Source organism: Crinia signifera, chromosome 9 (genome assembly GCF_055691185.1).
Source record: "Crinia signifera chromosome 9, ASM5569118v1, whole genome shotgun sequence".
Taxonomy (NCBI): Eukaryota; Metazoa; Chordata; class Amphibia; order Anura; family Myobatrachidae; genus Crinia; species Crinia signifera.
Window position 1 is genome coordinate 21,742,971 of NC_139225.1, and position 21,539 is coordinate 21,764,509.

General features: G+C 52.3%; 1 protein-coding gene and 1 long non-coding RNA gene across 8 annotated transcripts in view; one reads left to right on the plus strand and one right to left on the minus strand.

Moving 5' to 3' along the window:
* Positions 1-21,539, minus strand: part of TTLL11 (tubulin tyrosine ligase like 11) — a 121,586-nt gene that overhangs the window by 70,198 nt on the left and 29,849 nt on the right. The window contains exon 4 of one of the 2 annotated variants that reach the window (XM_083158537.1): positions 12,562-13,137. The exons of the other annotated variant lie outside the window; for it this stretch is intronic. Coding sequence (XP_083014663.1) covers positions 12,562-13,137 — 576 coding nt within the window. The remainder of the gene's footprint in view (positions 1-12,561; positions 13,138-21,539) is intronic. 2 annotated transcript variants of the gene reach the window in all.
* Positions 10,792-21,539, plus strand: part of LOC146035212 (uncharacterized) — a 286,716-nt gene continuing 275,968 nt past the window's right edge. Inside the window, exons 1-2 of one of the 6 annotated variants that reach the window (XR_014460597.1) lie at positions 10,792-11,003; positions 16,955-17,052. This is a non-coding gene — a long non-coding RNA (uncharacterized LOC146035212). The remainder of the gene's footprint in view (positions 11,004-16,954; positions 17,053-21,539) is intronic. The other 5 variants (XR_014460593.1, XR_014460598.1, XR_014460591.1 and 2 more) reach the window with 5 other exon arrangements.

Here is a 21,539-nt window from a genome sequence, read left to right on the forward strand (position 1 = left end):
GTGAAGCTATCAGCCACACTCCTCTAGGTGGAGAGCTTGTGGGCGTAGTTGGATTTCTCAGGCCAGTGGTGTCAGGGGGTGGGAGGAAGGATAGTTACCACCGGGTGCCACTGCCAGCAAGTGTGGATCCATGGCAGGAACCGGTTATGGGACTAGCTTGGTTCTCACAGATAAGGAGAAGCGAATCAGCTGTACTCATGGGTAACCAGTGGGACACTGAATAGCGGGCAATTGGGATGCACTGACTGAAGCACCACAGATCAGAGAATGGAACAAGCTGTGGGTGCTACTGAAACAGATGAGGTTGCATACAACAAGTGGTGGGGGCAAGGGATGGAACATAGAGGCGAGAAGAGAGGGAGCGAAATAAAGACAGGATAGTACAAAAAACAGGAGGAGAGGATACGGAAAGGAAAACTGGCTGAAAGGACACATATATTGGCACATTTAGGTAGAAGGGGCACAGACAAAGGCTCTGAGAGCCAGAAGAGGGGCAGATAGTCATAACAGGGCACAGTCAAGGCCCCCATACCCTATGTGATTTTGGCCCGATTTCACTCGAATCTTGCCCAAATTGCATGTGAATGACATCTGATCCAATGCGCGGTCCTGTGCGTTTAGACTAGAGCTGGAGAGCATACATACAGCAGATAACCCTTATGTGCAGCCGTCAGCGGCACATCGAGGGTGCTGCTCAGCATCCACAATGTATCACATCCGATGTAGGGGGAGGGGGGGCACTAAGAGCCAGGCGGATGAATGAAATTAAGAAACCTCCGCCTGCAGCTTCCAGGGATTTATAGTATGTGAGCTCTCCCGAGGAGCTGCCAGGGTAATCAGGTCAGACTTGGATTTTAGAGGCACAAGGAGGCAGAATGGGGGACGGATACAAAAGGAACTATGGGACACAAATTGTGTAACTGATTGGTTTAGGTGGCACAATAAATTACTTAAAAGTTGTAAATGGGTCACTTCACAGATATATATATTTCTAAATAAAAATGGTATAAATCCAAGTGTGCCTATACACAGAGGTTTGAATCAGACATCTGTCAGTTGTGGGATGGCACCTTCAGGAACGGTGCAAGGCACTGGAGCGGCCCAGGCGTGGGTGATGCATCTGCCGCCGCCACGTCGCACCACAGGGGGGTGTTATAGGACCGCGTGGGGGGGGGAGGGTTGTGATGCAGTTGCCGCATTGCTCCATGGGAGGCGAGGGGCTGGCAGTTGAGGCGGCGAGGGCAGCTGTGTTAATCCATGGGGGTAGCAGGGGGTGGGGGAGAGTTGCACTGCTTACCTTGAGCCAGGGGGGGTCCAGCGCCCAAGTGCCGCCCTCCAGTGGGCGGTACCCCAGGCAAATGCCTAAAGTTGCCTAGTGGTGGCGCCTGGCCAACTTGTGGGGTTACGTGATCTCCTAATTGGTCTTTTCAAGCCTCCTTTAACTGTTATTTCAAATGATGTATACAAACGAAGTCCATACAATCATTTTTATTAGTCTTTTTTTTTTTCAAAAAGTAGAATTCAATGAAGATTTTCAGTGCACAATTGATGGTTAAAGATGGAGTAAGTGTTTTTTAGGGAGAGAGGCTGCACCAGGTAGAGAGGGGGAAGAGAGAGCCTGTCAGAGGGAGAGAGAGGCGAGCAGGGGGAGAGAAAAGAGGATGGACAGAAGGGGCGAGAGGGTGACGGAGGGTTGGAGAGAGAATAGGCTAGAGATAAGAGAACTGGTAGAGAGCGAGAGAGCAAAAACATGGGGCAGAGGGGTGGTGATGGGGGTGAGTTGAAGAGGGCGATGGGAAGTGGTAATGTAACAAGGGGCAAGGTGAAATGGATTGAGGTGACAGTGGGCTAGAGGGCTGGGCAATGAGATGATGTGAAAGGGCGATGTGGGAATAGAAGGCAGATCTCCTTTTACCAGTATCAATAGGTCTCCCATACATTAGCGCTGTGCTCTCATGCAAGTAACCATCTGCCTGGTTCCGCTGCTCCCCATCTCCCTAACCGCTCCTGCATGTCTCCTTCCCCTTGCCCGCCATTGCCAGCTCATGTCAGGGTCAGAAGAGCTCGTCCCCGGGGACCCTAATTTTCTTTTTAAAATGAGTTCCAGGTCACAATTTAGGGTCAAATACTACATGCTATAGCAGGTAGGATGTGCAGGCTTTGAGGGACATGCCTATGATTGTGAGAGCAGGAAGGGGTGGTGGAAAGGAGGCAGAGACGGATTTAGGCTCAATGGGGCCCTAGGCAAGAAACCGGTTTGGGGGGTTATCCAAACAATCCATAGCTCTATATTTCCATTCAAGCTCCCCTCGTTATTTTATTATTATTAATAACCCTTAAACAATATGCCACACACAAAGTAATGCCCCTTACACATTATGCCCAACACCGTAACGCCTCTTACACAACCAGTGATCGTGCTAGGTGCAAAAATGTGTGGGGCCCAGGTACCCCTCACTTTATACAGTTGGGACCCCACTTCACAGTTTATGGGTTCCATTACATAGTCTGCCTTTGATCTACCCAATCTACCGTCACTACAATGCCTCTTAGGTGGGGCAGAAGAAAGAGTAAGTGGTTTGATAGACAAAAAGGGTGTCTGGGAAAGAGCAAAAAATTGAGAGGAGCTAGAAAGAGGGGGATTCAAGAAAAAGAAATGCGAAAGGGGAATATCAAGATAAAGGGAGGAGTGCGAGCAGAGAGAATGTCAATGAGGGAGAGACAGAAAGGAAAGACAGAGGGCCAAATGTAATAGGTTGAGAGCAGAGTTCGCAAAATTTTAGCCCTAACTGCGGACCCCTAAACTGAGTGGGTCCCCAGGGATGCCTCGCGCACTGGTTTATAAGGAAAACTGATAAATCCCCCCCCCCAGTGTCCCATGTAGGAAGAGTGCTGCAGCCGCCATCCTGTGCTCTTGTGCCCTGATCTGCAGCATGGCAGAGCCGGACACCCACGCTGCTCCCCAGGGCCTGCTGGAGCTCTCCTCCCTGGGCCAACCACTGCTGCCAGAGCTCTGCTCCCTAGGTCTCTCTGCCGGAGCACTCCTGCTCCCTGGACCACCTGCCACTGCTGTCTGAACTCTCCTCCCTGGGTCATCCGCTGCTGCAACTGGGGGCCTGCTGTCGGAGTACTGCTGCTCCCGACTCTACCTGCCACCAGTGCTGGCAGCTGGTGCTATTACAGGTGAGCATGGGCTGCCAGCGCTGGGAAGCATGCCTTTGCAGAACTGTAAAAGCCAGTGCATGGAAGGCTGATGCTGGAGCAAGACCTCCCATTAACCACCCTAACTAATCAACCCAGGCCTGGGCTGAAGCCCGAGGCTATCCCCTGCACCCCTGAGCGGTGGGTGCAGGGTTGATAGCTTGTTTAAACCGTAAAAATAGGAATTTAATACCTACCGGTAATTCCTTTTCACAAAGTCCTTATGGGACTGGGCATCGTCTTAAGACCTTGGGTATTAGAGGGTACCCGCAAGGTCTTAAGACTTTTCCAAGTATCCCACACGCCTGCCCCACTTGGGAGAACCACAGGTACCAGCATGTGGGGCATTAATGGCTCGGTACCCAGTGGCGTAACTAGATACATGTGGGCCCCATAGCAAAAGTTTTTAAGGATCCCTATTTATCATCTAATGCTGAAAAATGTATACAGCACATGATACTTTGACAGGCAACGTAGACCCCATAGCAGCTGCACCCCCTGCACCTATGGTAGTTACGCCCTTGCTGGTACCTATAGCCCCCCCTGTAAAGGAAATATAAAAAAAACACAGGTTTTTAAATATTTTATTAAACTTCATCTTGTTTTCACCCAGGGGGGCTCCTGCCCACCCAGGGCTTTTGCGGAGTCTTCACCTGGGGCAGCTCTTTTGCATGGCCTCCACCACCTCCCAGGGATTGTTCTTCTGGAGCTCTTCTCTGCTCCCCCTCCGCCATCGGACTGGCTGCCCGTCTTGAACTGGTTAATATAGCCAGCTCCAGGGGTTGGGACAATGACAAGCCATGATTGTCTGGCCGTGGCCATTTTTAATTTTTATTTCCTCCGCACCGCTGGATGAGGGGGACCAAGACCACCGCTGAGACAAGGCCACCACAAGGGTCAGTTTATTTAGGGTGAGGAGGGGTTCGGAAGTGCCACGAGTGGGGGAGGGTCAGGGTGCTGCAAGTGGGGGCGGAATTGCCGTGAGTGGGGGAGGGGTCCAGGTGCTGCATCTGGGCATCTCAGGGTGAGGAGGGAGCTGGGCATCTTGGAAGAGGTGCACAGGGCATCTTAGAGGTAGAGGGGTGCTTCTAGCGGTTAGCGCTAGCGGGCAGGGGATCCCTGTTGCGTATGAGAAGTCACCACGGAGTCCCTGCGGCAGATGGGAACTAGTAGTTCCCATCCGCCGCAGGGACCCCGCCGCTGATCTCACATAAGCTGCAGGGACCCCCTGCCTGCTGGTGGGTGGCATGCAGCGGGGTCTGGCAGCACAGGGTCAGGTAGCGCTGGCGGGCAGGGGGTCCCTGCCGCGTATGTGAAGCCAGCGGCAGGGTCTCTGCGGCAGATGGGAACTAGTAGTTTCCATCCACTGCAGGAACACTGCTGATAATCTCACATACGCTGCAGGGACCCCCTGTCTACCAGCGCTGCCCCGCCTAACCCTGCGCTGCCAGAGACCGCTGCATGCCACCCACCAGCCTCCTGGGACATGCTGCAGAGTCCAGACAGGAAGTTATCGCTGGTCAGAGCTTCCTGCTGCAGGCAGACAGTGAGAGGTGGGCGGCCAGGTACCTGAGACATTATAGGAATGAGGTGGCTGTGTGACCGGCCGGGCTGACCCCTTCAGTGATCGCTCAGAAGCCACCACACAGCAGAGATGTACAAGGCGTTCTGAGTGATCACTTTAAATTTACAGGCAGGGCTGTTATTTAGCGGGGCTGCGCGTCCATATCGCTGTGTGGGTTACACACACAGCGATATTCAGCCACTTTCTGAGCGGTTTAGTAAAATTATGTAAAATCGCTCAGAAAGTGGCTGATTATCGGTCCGTGTGTAGGGCCCATTAGTTCAGTTGGCAGAGGCAGCAGTGCCCCACTCACAGCCAGCAGTGGGAGAGGAATAAGAGGGAGAGGCAGCAGTGCCCCACTCACAGCCAGCAGCGGGAGAGGAATAAGAGGGAGAGGCAGCAGTGTTTTATGAGTGTCAGAGAGGGAGGAAAGGGAAAGAGCGGGAAGGAGAAAGACTAGGGGCAGAGAGAGAAATAAAGAGGAGATGAGAGATATTGCTGACAGAAAGAGAGGCGCAGGGGAGAGAGGAGAGGCAGTAGGGGAGCGACAAGCGAGAGCACATAAGAGAAGGGGGGGGAGAGATAAAAGGGGTTGAGGAGTCAGCAAAAAAAAAGAAAGGGAGAGTTGACACAGAGGCGGGTGAGAGAGAGGGGATAGAGGCAGTGTTGGGGAGGAGGGGAGGCAAGAAGGGTGGTGAGGGAGAGTAGGTGTTTGTGTTTCGAGGGGAGCCCCCCCAGTACAAACAGTAGTGTAGTAGGTCTCCTCTGCCCAGGCACCGGTGGCACAGGTCTCATGTGCCATCATCCTCACTGGTAGTGCAGGGTCTCTTGTACAGCCACTGAAGGGAGGGGGCAGTCGGTTGGCAGAGCAGCCATGCCCAATTGGCAATATTAATATAAAAAAACACCTGGAGAATAAAAAGGGTGCAGGGGATTGCCTTCCAGGGCCATGGGGCAACACAAGCGGCCGTGACCCATAGCGGTGCCATCCCCCTGTACCCTCTGTAGTTACGCCACTGCTCAAAAGCGTTATGTGATGGGACCCAAAAACTGTGGAGTAGGACCTCAACTTAACAAAGAGGGGTCCTGGGGACACACACTTTATTTTTCACTGAGTGCAATTACTGTGACTAGGAGGGAGGGGGGGGGGACACTGTTGCCGAGTAGGAGACCACAGGTGGGGCAAAGTTAGGAGAAGGGGGGGGACAATGCAACTGGGTGTGAAGCCAGTGGGAAGGGGAATGAAACACTGGTCGGTTGTGATAGGGTGCAGTCTCTTGGGTGGGGGGGGTCAGAAGAAAGAGTGAGTGGAGTGATGTCAAAGAGGGTGTTGGGGAAACACAGCAAAAGAGGAGCAAGAAAGGGCAAGGGGTGCGAGAAAGGGAGAGGGCTTCTTGGAAAAAGTGGTGTGAGGGGTAGGGTGTCAGAGAAAGGAAGAAGGGCAAAAGAGGGACAGAGTTACAAGCAGGAGTAAGAACGTCAGGGAGGGAGAGAGAGAGAGAAAGATGGGAGCAAGAGTGAGCGTGTCAGGGAGAGAATGGGGGAGAGAAGGTGCCTGGGAAAGAAAACGAGAGAGTGTCAAAGATGAAGTAAGAGATGGTGTCAGGAAGAGAACGAAAGAGACAGCGCCAGGGAGAGAGAGGAAGCGTGGTGAAAGATGGGGAGGAAAGAGACAGACTGTGGTAGAGTGAGGGTTGAGAAAGAGGGGGCAGGGGTGAAGAGAGCAGAGGAGAGAAAAAAAAGTCAGCAGCAGGGAAGAGAGAGGGGGTGAGAAAAAGGGGAAAGAGGGAAAAAGAAGGGTGAAGAAGGCAAGAGGGGGCAACACAAAAGGGGGAGAGGAGGCAGGTCTCATTCTCACCAGCATTGGTGGGGTTCCCTTTCACCAGCGCTGTCCCCTGGGCTCTCCTGCTTTGCAGCTGGGCAGAACACAGTGCATCCCCGAGGACCCCCGCACAGCTGGCCCCTGGCTCTCCTGCTGTGCTATAGAACAGCGCATCCCGGGACCCACCAATTATGTAAAAGTAAGTCCCAGCACTCTTTTGGTGTGAAGGCTGCTGGCACCGGGTGTGAAATGGAAGGAGGAAGGTTGCTGGTGCTGGGTGTGAAATATGGGGAGGACGCTGTGTGTTCAGGCTGCTAGCACCAGGTAGGAGATGAATGGAGGGGCAGGGTGCAGGCGCCGGGTGTTGGATGGAGGAGGAGGGAAGGGTGCAGCTGTTGGGTGTCCAGGGAGTAAGAAGCGGATGGGGGTGTGCCGCCGGGTGAGAACGGGGAGTGCCACACAGGTTAAGAACCAGGCGGGTTTGGGAGAAGCTTGCCACCGGGTGAGAAACAGTAAGTAAGTGGTGGGGGGTGCCCACCGGTTGAGAAGCTGGGGGGTGCCCGCCAGACAGGTGAGAAGTGGGGGTTGGTGGGAAGCAGGGAGTGCAAGGGGGGTATGCCGAGTAGGTGAGAAGCAAGGGGCGGTGCCCGGGTAAGCAGGCAGGGGGTTTGAGATGCCCGCTGGGCGGGTGCGGGAAGGGGGGGGGGGGGGGGGGGGGGGAGTTGAGAGGCGGGGGGATGACCGGGTAAGTGTGGGGGGGAGGGGGTTGTGAGTGTCCGCCAGATAGGTGAGAAGAGGGGGGGGGGGGATGTGTGTGGTGAGAAGCAGGAGGGGCCACAGGGTAAGAACAGGGGACAGGGGGTTTCACCGTGCAGGTGAGAGGCAAGGGGGGTGCCTGGGTAAGTACGGTAGAAGCAGAGGGGGGATGACGCTGGAGGGGAGATAAGCAGGGGGTTTGGGGTGCCTAGGTAAGAAGGGGGGGCCGTCAGATGGGTGAGAATTGCGGGGGGTGGCCGGGTCAGGAGATGCTGTCGGGTGAGAAGCGGGGAGGGGGTATGCCAGGTAAGAAGCGGGGAGGGGGTGCCCGTCGGGCCGGAAGAAAGGGGTGCCATAGGATAAGAATGGGGGGGCGTGGGGGTGCTGCCTGGTGAGAAGCTGGTGGGGTGCCAACCGTACAGGAGAAAGGAAAGGGTAGGGGGGGGGGGGGGGGGGGGAGAGCCCCTGGCTGGGCGGGTGGGAAGCGGGTGGTGGCGAAGGGTAAGAACGGGAGTGGAGGGTGCCGACGGCCTAGAAGGTGCCCGTCGAGAGGGGGGGAATTGTGCCGCAGGGATAAGGAATGGGGGTGGGTGGTAAGAACAGAGGTCAGGGGGGAGTGCCCACCGGGCGGGTGAGAAGCATGGAGGAGGGGGCACCTGGGTAAGGTAGAAGCAGTGAGGGGCTGCCCCCGGATGGGCGAGAAGCAGGGGGTTTGGGGTGCCTGGGTAAGTAGGGGAAGTGTGCCGCCAGGCAAGTGCGGGGGGTGCCGCCGGGCAGGAGGTGCCATCAGGCGGGGAGGGGGCACGCCAGGTAAAGTGGGGGGTGGTGGTTCGTCGAGCGGGAAGAAGGGGTCGCCACAGGGTAAGAAGGGGTGTGTGTGTGTGTGCTGCCTCGTGAGATGCTGGTGGGGATGCCTTCAGGAAGCAGAGGATTTTGGGTGCCTGGGTAAGTAAAGGGGGGAAGGGGTGCCGCAAGATGGGCGAGAAGCTGGTGGTGTGACAGCCAGACAGTACAGAGGTAAGGGGGGGGGGGGCATGCCCCGGTCGAGTAAGAAGCAGGGAGGATGACCAGGTAAGTGGGGGGGGGGGGGCGGTGCTCAGGGGGTGAGAAGCCCGTGGGACTAGCCCCGCCGGGGGTGTTTTGAGAAGTGTGGGGGCATTTTGAGCAGTAGGTGTAGTATGCGCAAGGGGGGCAGTATGGGGGTATTTTGTGCAGTAGAGGGCAGTATGTGCAAGGGGGACAGTGCGTGGAAGGGGGACCGTGTGGGGGCAGTATGCGCAGGGGCGGACCGTGTGGGGGCAGTATGCGCAGGGGCGGACCGTGTGGGGGCAGTATGCGCAGGGGCGGACCGTGTGGGGGCAGTAGGCGCAGGGGCGGACCGTGTGGGGGCAGTAGGCGCAGGGGCGGACAGTGTGGGGGCAGTAGGCGCAGGGGCGGACAGTGTGGGGGCAGTAGGCGCAGGGGCGGACAGTGTGGGGGCAGTAGGCGCAGGGGCGGACAGTGTGGGGGCAGTAGGCGCAGGGGCGGACAGTGTGGGGGCAGTAGGCGCAGGGGCGGACAGTGTGGGGGCAGGGGCGGACAGTGTGGGGGCAGTAGGCGCAGGGGCGGACAGTGTGGGGGCAGTAGGCGCAGGGGCGGACAGTGTGGGGGCAGTAGGCGCAGGGGCGGACAGTGTGGGGGCAGTAGGCGCAGGGGCGGACAGTGTGGGGGCAGTAGGCGCAGGGGCGGACAGTGTGGGGGCAGTAGGCGCAGGGGCGGACAGTGTGGGGGCAGTAGGCGCAGGGGCGGACAGTGTGGGGGCAGTGGGCGCAGGGGCGGACAGTGTGGGGGCAGTAGGCGCAGGGGCGGACAGTGTGGGGGCAGTATGCGCAGGGGCGGACAGTGTGGGGGCAGTATGCGCAGGGGCGGATAGTGTGGGGGCAGTATGCGCAGGGGCGGACAGTGTGGGGGCAGTATGCGCAGGGGCGGACAGTGTGGGGGCAGTATGCGCAGGGGCGGACAGTGTGGGGGCAGTATGCGTAGGGGCGGACAGTGTGGGGGCAGTATGCGCAGGGGCGGACAGTGTGGGGGCAGTATGCGCAGGGGGGGACAGTGTGGGGGCAGTATGCGCAGGGGGGGGACAGTGTGGGGGCAGTATGCGCAGGGGGGGGACAGTGTGGGGGCAGTATGCGCAGGGGGGGGACAGTGTGGGGGCAGTATGCGCAGGGGGGGACAGTGTGGGGGCAGTATGCGCAGGGGGGGGACAGTGTGGGGGCAGTATGCGCAGGGGCAGACAGTGTGGGGGCAGTATGCGCAGGTGGGGGAAAGTGTGGGGGCAGTATGCGCAGGGGGGGGAAGTGTGGGGGCAGTATGTGCAGGGGGGGACAGTGTGGGGGCAGTATATGCAGTGTGGGGGCAGTATGTGCAGGGTGGGCAGTGTGGGGTATTATGTGATGGGTGGGCAGTGTGTGGTATTATGTGCAGGGTGGGCAGTGTGGGGACAGTGTGGGGGCAGTAGGCGCAGGGGCGGACAGTGTGGGGGCAGTAGGCGCAGGGGCGGACAGTGTGGGGGCAGTAGGCGCAGGGGCGGACAGTGTGGGGGCAGTAGGCGCAGGGGCGGACAGTGTGGGGGCAGTATGCGCAGGGGCGGACAGTGTGGGGGCAGTATGCGCAGGGGCGGACAGTGTGGGGGCAGTATGCGCAGGGGGGGACAGTGTGGGGGCAGTATGCGCAGGGGGGGGACAGTGTGGGGGCAGTATGCGCAGGGGGGGGACAGTGTGGGGGCAGTATGCGCAGGGGGGGACAGTGTGGGGGCAGTATGCGCAGGGGGGGACAGTGTGGGGGCAGTATGCGCAGGGGCAGACAGTGTGGGGGCAGTATGCGCAGGTGGGGGAAAGTGTGGGGGCAGTATGCGCAGGGGGGGGGAAGTGTGGGGGCAGTATGTGCAGGGGGGGACAGTGTGGGGGCAGTATATGCAGTGTGGGGGCAGTATGTGCAGGGTGGGCAGTGTGGGGTATTATGTGATGGGTGGGCAGTGTGGGGTATTATGTGCAGGGTGGGGACAGTGTGGGGGCAGTATGTGCAGGGGGGGACAGTGTGGGGGCAGTATGTGCAGGGGGGACAGTGTGGGGGCAGAATGTGCGGGTGGTGGTGCAGGGTAAGAACGGGAGCGGAGGGTGCTGCCGGGCGAGAAGGTGCCCGTCGAAGGAGGGGTGGGGGGTGTTTTGTTCCGCCGGGTAAGGTGGGTGGTAAGAGCAGGTGACGTAGGGGGTGCCCACCGGGCAGGTGAGAGGGGAGGGGGTGCCGCTGGGTGTACCTGATAATCGGGATGTCTCACACCCAGTCCGCAGCACATGCTGCTCCTGCCTGCAGTAGGAAAGGAAGGAGGAAATGGAACTCACTCAGTGTATTGACTCCTCCCACTGATCACTGCGGGTCACGTGGGTGTGATGTCATCACAGGTCCTTTAGCCCACTATAATTTAGCATCTACCATCAGCAGACTGCACAGGCCAGCAGCTGGGACCGGATGCTGCAGTCTGCTGCCTGTGACAGGACACCAGGAAGGGGAGGGTCGGTGCGTGCGGTGTGGACTGTGGAGCCGGAGGAGCTCAGAGGCTGAGCAGCTCAGCCTGAGCTCGCTGAAAATTTCTCTGAAAAGTCAGACTGACCCACGCTACTAGTAAGTGCATGCACCATTTGTCTCCTGGCTGCCTGTGCCTGACTAATAATGTATGATTTGATTTACCAGTATATAAATTAATATATATATATATATATATATATATATATATATATATAGTGTGTGTTTATATGTATGTGTGTGTATATATATATGTATGTGTGTGTGTATATATATATATATATATATATATATATATATATATATATATATATATATATATATATATATATATATATATATATATATATAGGGGTGAGGGCGGCACTCAAAATAAAGACATCACAGCATCATGCGTGTGTATTCAGCGTGTGTGAGTTCCGGCTTTCAGGTGCCGCGAACCCGTAAGTGACGTCTGCTGAACATCCGGCAGAGGGGATGGCGGTGCCGGACGGCGAGAGAACCAGACGCGGGACCCTGTGGGTACTTATTGGGGTAAGTGTTCACTGTTGATTGTTGATTTGCTTCTCTCCTGTGTACCTGCTGCCCTGAGGATAGGGGTAACCCTGAAAGCGCTAGGCGCTGAATACACACGCATGATGCTGTGATGTCTTTATTTTGAGTGCCGCCCTCACCCCTGGATTATCCACACGTTGACCACTACACCCGTCTGGTAGTGTTTTCATTTTGAAATCCATGAGAGTGCTACCCAATTCTCCACCTATATATATATATTGGTCTAAATCCATTGTCCGGAGTGCCAAACAAAATTTTGGAAAATATATATATATATATATATATATATATATATATATATATATATATATATATATATGTATATGTATATGTATATGTTTGCGGTGGGCCGGCACTCACTGGTTCCATGCAGGGGGGTAATGCAGCTTGCCTGGGTGCCTTCTCGTGTATACCGAGGTTCTCCATGCTCCTGTGAGTGGGTTCGTCTTATGTGCTAAACACGCCCCCAACATGCTGTGGCCACACCCCCCCATGGGGGCCCTGGGGAATTGTTGTACCGGGGCCCAGGATTTCTCTTGGCAGCCCTGTACACAGGGTCCTGGTATGGCAGAGTGATAGACTGGGCTGGTATATCATACACAGGGTCCTGGTATGGCAGAGTGATAGACTGGGCTGGTATATCATACACAGGGTCCTGGTATGGCAGAGTGATAGACTGGGCTGGTATATCATACACAGGGTCCTGGTATGGCAGAGTGATAGACTGGGCTGGTATATCATACACAGGGTCCTGGTATGGCACAGTGATAGACTGGGCTGGTATATCATACACAGGGTCCTGGTATGGCACAGTGATAGACTGGGCTGGTATATCATACACAGGGTCCTCGTATGGCATAGTGATAGACTGGGCTGGTATATCATACACAGGGTCCTGGTATGGTAGAGGGATAGACTGGGCCGGTATATCATACACAGGGTCCTGGTATGGCACAGTGATAGACTGGGCTGGTATATCATACACAGGGTCCTCGTATGGCATAGTGATAGACTGGGCTGGTATATCATACACAGGGTCCTGGTATGGTAGAGGGATAGACTGGGCCGGTATATCATACACAGGGTCCTGGAAGTGTCTTACCTGAAAGCATGTTGGTCCTGGCTTTCCTGGTGGTATATCCGCCTGGTAATAGACCTTGAGTTCCGGTATAAGAGCGATAACAGTCTTGATGACCAGTGAAATGATATCTGACCATACTTTCTTGATGTCCACGCCTTTGCTGGAGAGTCTGTAGAGGATGCTGGAGAAGGTCCTCTTACTGCCAGTGTGTACGCTATCCGAGTGGACGAAGTTCTGACTATGGACATTGAGAGAGTAGTTTGTGAGGTGCATGTAGATGTGGTGAAGGTTCTTATGGTTGGGTTCCTGATAAGGCTCTGTGCAGAACCGCGAGAGGCCGTCTTTGGCTATGTAAATCTCCAGAGGCTCCAAAGACTTGAGTAAGACATAGAGGCGCATATCAAATTTAAGTTTGTCCATGACAAAGGGTTTGCTGATATACTCCTGGACCACAGACGGCCTATTCTGGATGCTGGCCATGATCCGGATTTCACTGGGGTCTTTAATGAGGTAGATTCCGTCTCCTTGACAGCCACCGTCAGGCTTCACAATGAAGGCCGGCTTCCAGGTGGGGTCGTTCTCCTTGGCCATACGCACCTGCAAAAACAGTAGTGTTACATGCCCGTCCTGAAGAAGGTTCTTCAGTAGCGTATCATATGCAAGGAACAAATGGGGAAATGCCAATTACTCATCCTAGATTATATAAAAACTTTAGTGAAAAGGAAAAAATAAACTGTAAGCCAATGTACAGTATTTATCAAAATCTGAACCACAATTACAAGCATGGCTTTGTGGATATGCTGTAAGATATATATGGGGTGCGGGTTAGAGGGGTGATGGAACTGCAGCAGGCCGCTGTTAAATAGAGCCATTTGGCAGCCTTCTCCGACAGACAAATGAATTAGGCCCCAGTCCTTCTGGTTACCGACAGGCTGCGGATGGATTTCCGGGAAGGGAGGATGGCGAGAGCGATGCTGGAAGTGGGCAGAGGGCGCAATCACCGCCTCAGATTGATGTTTGGACCATAGACCTTTTTTATGCAAACTTTTTAAAGGAATGAATTTAGCCCAATTCACACTCAATGAAGCGTTCAGAGATGACTCAGACATCAGAGGTCAGGCGCATCTCTGAAATAAATGTAAGTGAAATTCTTACAGATGCACCTTGTTAAAGCTTTTTGCAGTGTGGCCTCTCTGTGCCAACTTGATTAGAAATGTTTTATCCTCCTCTGTGAAGTTCCTGGTTTACTAGGCTCAACAGCTCCCTCTAGAGTTCGCTTCAGTAACTCAGCATTCGGCACAATACAGGAGACCAAATAGGTACTGTGACAAGGGCAAGGAACTAACAGTGATACAGATAAGGGAAAATGTAACGTCTGCTACGGTCTCCAGCTGCTTGTGGTCAGTAAGAGCCACTGTTCAGCTATAGATGAATCAGGTTACAACAGATACCTTTATTTATACAGGGTTTGTATAAAAAGTAATGAGACCTATTTTTTTCTGACGCGTTGCAGCACACATGTTCCAGGCGGGTTCAATGGAGGGCAAAGACAGCACCGAGTGGCAGTCGCCTACGAGCTTCTGTGCAGTTCGTATCGTGGTTTTAGTGGATCCCTGTCCCTAGACTCGGATGAAGCTTAAAAATGTAACGTTCTATCGAACAGCGCTACGCCATGAAATTCTGTGTGGGACTCCGGAAAATCGGCTATGGAGACATAAGCCATGATCCAGAAAGTGTTTGGGAGTGAAAGCCTATCAAAAGCTGCTGTCTCATGACAATGCACCAAGCCGCACCAGCTCCGTAGTCAACGACTACCTGGCTCGGAACGGCATTGCAACGCTTCCCCAGCCCCCCTACAGTCCTGATCTGGCCCCGGGGAACTTTTTCCTGTTCCCCAGAGTGAAGACCGCCCTCAAAGGACAACGCCATGGGACCGTAGCAGAAGTCAAAACGGCTTTGACGCGCTGCTTGAAGGACGTTCAGGAAAAGGACTTCCAGGGCGCCTTTCAACTCATTGGCAGAAGGGTCTTATTTTGAATAATTTTAATTGTTTCTAGCGATATCTTCAATAAATATTTTTTTCACAAACTTGGTCTCATTACTTTTTATACAAACCCTGTATACCAGCAGTGGCGTAACTATGGAGGGTGCAGGGGATGCAACTGCTATGGGGCCCAGACCTTTGGGGGGCCCGAGGACTCAGCAGGCATCCCCTGCACCCTTAAGAATGTTTTATTTAGTGCCTCATCCCATTCCCTACTCCAATTCCCGTACCTCCTCCCTGCCCGGCCCGCCTGCGGCGCTATGTTTTGGGCTATGAAGGGGGAGGAGCCAGTCTGGCTAATCCAGCCTCTGCTCTCCTCTCTCTCTTTGACACTGCCGGGGCTCAACGTCACTAACTGGTGACCAGCCCCGGCGTGGAAATGGTGTGCTGCCGCTGGTTCTGTTGTGTGTGGGGACCCGGGCCTGGCAGCGCTAACGCTGCCACGCTGATGTGGATGTCGGCGCCCACACTGAGTGGCGATCGTCGCTGCCGAGGAGACCCGGCAATGAGGTATAGAGCTGGCGCCACAGAGGGGACCTGAGCAGCTGAGGAGACCCGAAGATGATGTAAAGAGCAGGCGCCGCGGAGGGGACCCACGATGCTGAGCCTGAGAACCGGTGATGATGCGGAGATCCGCTGCCGTTCCACTGCTGCTAGCCTGGAGCTAGCAAGCAGTCTGTCTCTCTCTTTCACTCCCTTTTTGTTCTGTCTTGCACTCTCACATTCCAACAGCCCCCTCTCTCTCTCTTCTTTTACACTCTTATCTCACCTGCCCTCTCTTCCCCCTCCCCCCTCACCTCCCTGATATTCTCTGACTCCTGCTCTTACCTCTACCTTTCTCTCTTGCTCCTCTCCCTCTCTATCCGACATCCTCTCTCTCTTTTTTTTTAACATTCCCTCTTTCCCTGACAACCCTCCTCTCACCTCTCTGTCCCCGAAACCATCTTTGTCTCTCACTCCCCTTATTCTGCCCCCTAAGGGGCATTGTAGCGACAGCGGTACAGGGGGGGCTTTGAAAATGATGTTACTATGGGGCCCCAAAAGTTCTAGTTACGCCTCTGTATACCAGCCTATATTTTGAGCAGTCAGTCCATACCTACTGTATACAATGTATCGTTATGTGTTTTCACTGATGGATCTGTGCCCAGGGTAACAGCATCCTAATGCAGGCTTCCAAGTTATCTGCTTCTAATTAGCTCTCTCAGGCAGGACCCTCCTTTCTGCTGCTACCCCATGGCATAATCTATGTCCCCATTGCTCCACTCCCTTGACTCCTTCGCCCCATCAGCTACTCCATCTGCTCTGCAACATACTGAGTGCTGAATCAAATCTCTGCTGCGACCCCCGCTAGCTGCACCTGTTCTACCCACTCTGTGTCCATGTTGACATTCGGGTAAAAAAAACATTTCGGCCTTTTGACTGTTGACCTAACCCATGTCGACCTAACGCATGTGTCAACCTAGACCCCTGTTGACTTTGACCCATGTGGACCTAGACCCCTGTCAACCTTCCTGTATGTCGACCCAACGGTGTAGACCTAATGACTGGCGGCCATCTTATGGTCGACCAAACAATCCCATTCCGTCACCTTGTGGGGCCTTTATAAATATTACGTCAATAATAAATATTATTTTGAAAATTGGATTTATTTTTTTTAAATGGCTTTTTTGCCAGGGTGGAAGGGGGTGGCAGGTGTTGCACAGGGTTTGGCATGCACTGCGGGGGTCCAGCATTGTGTTGGGGAGAACCGGCTGGTTCCAGGTGGATTCTGTCTGGTTGCTTGAAATGTCCACATTGAGAGGATGGCTGCAATGCTACGCCCATGATGACGGTCATTGGTGACGTCATGATGTCAGGTCATGTTGTGACATCATGGATGCCCCAACATACTGTATTACAGCTTCTGGAGTATTTTGGATGATAGAAATATGGACCTGGGAGACTCAAACTGTACACTGAGGCGGTTATTCTGGTTCACTCGCAAAGGCAAATTTAGATGGACAAAACCATGTGCACTGCAGGTGGGGCAGATGTAACTTGTGCAAAGAGAATTAGATTTGGGTGGGGTTTTACTTCAAAGTGACATCTATATTGCAGTGTATAAATAATGCAGCCAGTATTTACCCTGCACAGAAACAAAATACCTCACCCCAATCTAATTCTCTCTGCACAATCTCTCTGCTATTTGCCCCACCTGCAGTGCATACTGTATGGTTTAGTCCATCCATTTGCCTTTGCGAGTGAACCAGAATGACCCCCTGAGCATAATACTAAACTGCATAATTTTTCTGCAGTGCTTTCATCTACCTCAGGTGGGTGATACCTGTAATACAATATATATGAGCAACTAGCGTCCCTCTATTTCCCCAGATTGCGTTGTCCTGGTGATACCAACGGAGGTGTACACCCAGCGGTGCCGCCAAACTCAAGTCATTACACGGAATAGAAGCTACAACCACGCATCAGATGTAAGTAAAACAAATAGTCTAAAGGTGGGTACACACGGAACGATGTCGGAAGTGTTCCAACATCGTTGGCTTTAAATCTATCCGTGTGTAACCAGCTTAAGGCTGGGTGTGCACAATGGAAGGTATCTCCACATACAGTACATCTATTCTCTATGTGATACAAGGGTGTCATTATTGCTACTTTTGTCGTTAAATAGCGTCTTTTTTGCAAAAGGAAACACACACACAGCTTCTGCTGATTAAAATGATGTGCGGAACGTCTAGATTCAGGGTGCGGCTGCCACTGTATCTGCATAAGAAATGGAACATTACACCCTGAAAAACAGTGTAACGTAGAATGTTGTGAGCAGATACAGCGGCAGTCACACACTGAATATAGACATTGCACATATTTTAATCAGCAGAAGCTGCTTGTGTGTCCTAAGTGCTCTGTTTTGGAAAGTAGATGCTACTTAATGGAAAATGTTAAAAAATAAAAAATAAAAGACACCCTGCGCTAGCAGACTGTTTAACACAAAAGGATGCTAGATGTATGTAAACACATCTGTACGTGAGTTAAATGTAGAGTATCAGGTTGTCAGTCATCAAAAAGGGGTTATTCTTCCTAGCAGGAGATAAAGAGCTTACGGATCTCAGGGCACGAAATTCCCTTTCTTCCATCACAATAAATATCTATAATCTGTACAAAGACTCCAGATCTGAGAGCGCTCATTGGATATCAAACAGACTTAGTCTATGAGATATTATCCCAGCCATACAGGAACTTCTGAGGCTCCGGCAACATGGAAAATCATGTTTCGTCTATAGAAATGTGATAAGTTTATGCGTAATCTGCATGAAAAGACAAAATACATCCAGAATCATTATGCAATAAAATCAAGTGCCAAAAACAGATCAAATAGACAATAAAAAAACGAAACAAAAGGAAAACAGCTGCTTGGAGATGACAGGACGAGCTTGGAACCCGCTCTTCCGCCCCAGAAGAGATAAGACACGGATAACTCTGCCCGACACGCTGGAGCAGAGGGGGCAGCCTGGCGTTTCAGCAGGGATATGGAGCGGTGATATGAGGAGATGTGAAGTGGGCATCTGCTGTCCAGGAAGCGGACCAAGACGAGCAGCCTGTGTCAGAGAGGCCACATCTGTCAGGAGGTAATTATGTTCAGCTTCCCAGCTCCGCCAACATCCAAACCAATGACCTTCAAAAGCTGCAGTGCTCTGCCAATCAGCAGAGTCATCTGTGCAGCCGTTATTTCCCCATTGACCAAGGCAGGCAGGGGACGCGGCCGGGTCACCGGGACCCGGAAATCTCCAATGACATTAGTGACATTCTCTAACCGCAGGCTACGAGGCAAAGTAACGCATTGATATACAATACATTTATTATATATATAATCACAGAAAATTGTGAAGTTGATGTACAATGAGGCGCAGAAGATACTTAGAAATACAACAAGGTGTAGTCTTCCTTTTGCTGATAGTATTCTTTTTCAGTGGTCTTAGGGTCCGGACCGTTTTTTGCCCGTTGCCAGTTATATATATAATGTATGTATATCTTTATAAAGGATCCCCATAATGGTGATACCTGTCATCATTGTATTACCAGTTATTTAAATAGCACACACATATTCTGCAGCGCTGCAGCTCCAGCAGGAACTGAGGCCCTTATTCTAGTTCACTCTTTCTGACAAAATATTTCTTAGATGGACAAAACCATGTGCTCTGCAGGTGAGGCAGGTGTTACTTGTGCAGAGATAATTAGATTTGGGTGGGGTTTTACACCTGCCTCACCTGCAGTGCACATGGTTTTGTCCATCTAAGAAATATTTTGTCAGAAAGAGTGAACTAGAATAAGGGCCTCGGGTCCTGCTGGAGCCTGCTGAAAAATAGCCCTGGGTATAAGACATTGTTTGGGTCCAGAATACGTTCACAGCCACTAACACCCTCTGGGGTCCCAGGGGCCCAAAAAAGGGTCCGGCCACTACACAAAGTGGGCCAGAGATGCAAGATATGGCAGAGTTGCATAACTTAAAGAGGGTTTAGGAAAATGAAACTGTGCTCAGATCCCAGCACAGACAGGTGTATGCCGATCACACCAAAGGCATGGAACCCGGTTACGCTTAAAACAAAAGAAGAATAAAGTTCAAGTGATGGAAATTGCACAACAGAACCCAAGCAACACCGGGGACCTCAGCTAGTAAGGATATATGTATTAGACCTCATCAAAGGTATTATGAAATGATTAGAAGTGTAAGACCTTTATTATAGACCCAAGGTGTTCACTGCTGGATAAACTGATTGATACAGATTTCAGCCAGGCTGCAGAAGCGGAGGAATGAATGGTGTGCAAAATGCAGACATCTATTCAGGCTCTGCCCATCGCTAGAGGTTACAGAGAGATAGCGAGCCCCTTCCTGTGTAACTTTGAACTTTATAGAAGTACAGAAAGTTACACTGGTGTTAAATAATGCACACAGAGATGGAATAAGGATACGGCAGCGCATTTGATGTAATATTGCTAAATAAAGGTAGTTAGGGCAGAGCGATATAGCAGCCATGGGAAATGGAAAGAGAAAAAGACTCCTCATTAATAATCTGTCACGGCGCACTTTCCCTGCCCGGTAGGAGGCTGCATGAAAAATGGATGGCGAGAGGGAACATACTTCCACTGCAGCGCTGGAAATGCCAGCAATGTCTCATGTTAATTTCATCTGAAATAATTACATCTTTTTAGCTGTTTTTCCTGAGAACACGTAAAAAAAAAAACAGCACCAATGAGGATTCATTTCTCTGTCGTCCATTAAGAATCTCAACTTACAGGTTCTAATGCGCTCGTTAATTAACCAAATGGAAGAAAACAGAGGGAGCCAAGTCGGAAGAAAGCACCACCCAACTGAAAGAACAGATTCCACTACCGGATCTGTCTCTAAGTGCCCACCACCTGGCAAATAGCGCTACTTGGTTCCCAGACGCCACAAGGACCTCGCCGACCGCCCAGCCCCCCGCTGCAAGAACCCCGCTGCCCGCCCCACAGACCCTGCAGCTGCACATAGGTGTGTGCCAGAAGTGCTTCACTGCTGGCACACACCTAGGATCGGACCAAAAGCATTGTGGGTGCTAAAAAGCACCCGCAATGTGCCAGTGATGGGTCCGATCTGATAAATTTATTGTGCAGCCTGTCCGACTTTCCCACTCCGACCCGATGTACAAGGGACCGCGCATCTGATCGGAGGGGATTTCAAACACATGTGATTTGGGCTGGTTTCTCTGCTTGATCCGTCAGAATCGGGAGAAACCGGCCCAAATCGGACCATAACACTTATCCTAGGACTATTTCAGCAGAGAGAACGACTGGTACAAAATAAGCAGAATAAGGGCCAGATGTATCAAGCTTCAAAAAGTGATAAAATGGAGAGTTATCAACAGCCAGCCAATCAGCTCCTACCTGCCATGTATGTATGAAAAATGACAGGTAGGAGCTGATTGGCTGGTTGTTGATCACTCTCCATTTTATCACTTTTTGAAGCTTGATACATCTGGCCCTTAGAGAGAATACAGAAAACTGTAACTGTTGCCCCGGCAACTGCAAGAAACGTTTCCCGACTCTGTGCGTACAAAACTAAAAACAAAGCTCTTTTTGGGGAGGAGATAGAATGCGCACATGTAAAATAGTCTGCGTTTAGGGCCTAATTCAGTTCTGTTCGCTAGGGCTGCGAGTAATCGGCCCATTAGTTCCTACTCCCCCTGTAATGACCATGTTTAGCAATGCCCTCAAATTGGAAGGGGAAACTCAGGTGTCCTTTCTCTGTAACAGTACTGACCCCTGGCACAATAAATAATAGAAACATGAAGAGCTGAAGGGAAACCCTATTATCTCTGTGCAGCAAGTTACAATGTTAGGAGACCTTGGGTCTGATTCAGAGGTGGCAACACAGAGAGGCAATCAATGGGCATTGCTGGAGGTAAAAGGGGGTGATTACCAAGATATAAGTATGTCTCCGCCTCCTTTTACGGCAGTTGCACTTGGGCCGCCGCCCATGTACTTACGGATGGGTGTGTACCTCTGTTATGACATCGTTAACACGCATATCACATCAACTGTGCAGCACTGATATATTTAAAGATATGTCGGGGCATCTCGCTGTGTGTACGAACGGTCCAATCAGCAAATGACTGCCAGCTGTGACATCATGATGACACATTGAATGGCCAATCGGTAAGAGAGTATACTTACCTGATTTGGGTGTTTGGGTGGCATGTTGGCCAGATGGCTGTCAAGTGTGTGCTCAGCTTAAGGAATGACATAATAAGCTATAGTGGAGGGGCAGTAGATGGTGCAGCTTCTTAAATTGTGACAGTGGGCCCAAATCATGTTTGAATGCAATGGCTGATGTTCATGCAATGAACAATGACTGCCAACAGCTGCGAGCTCCTACGTACAAAAACATGGCGTCTGTGCCGCTACAGCAGTGTCCAGCCTCCGTAGC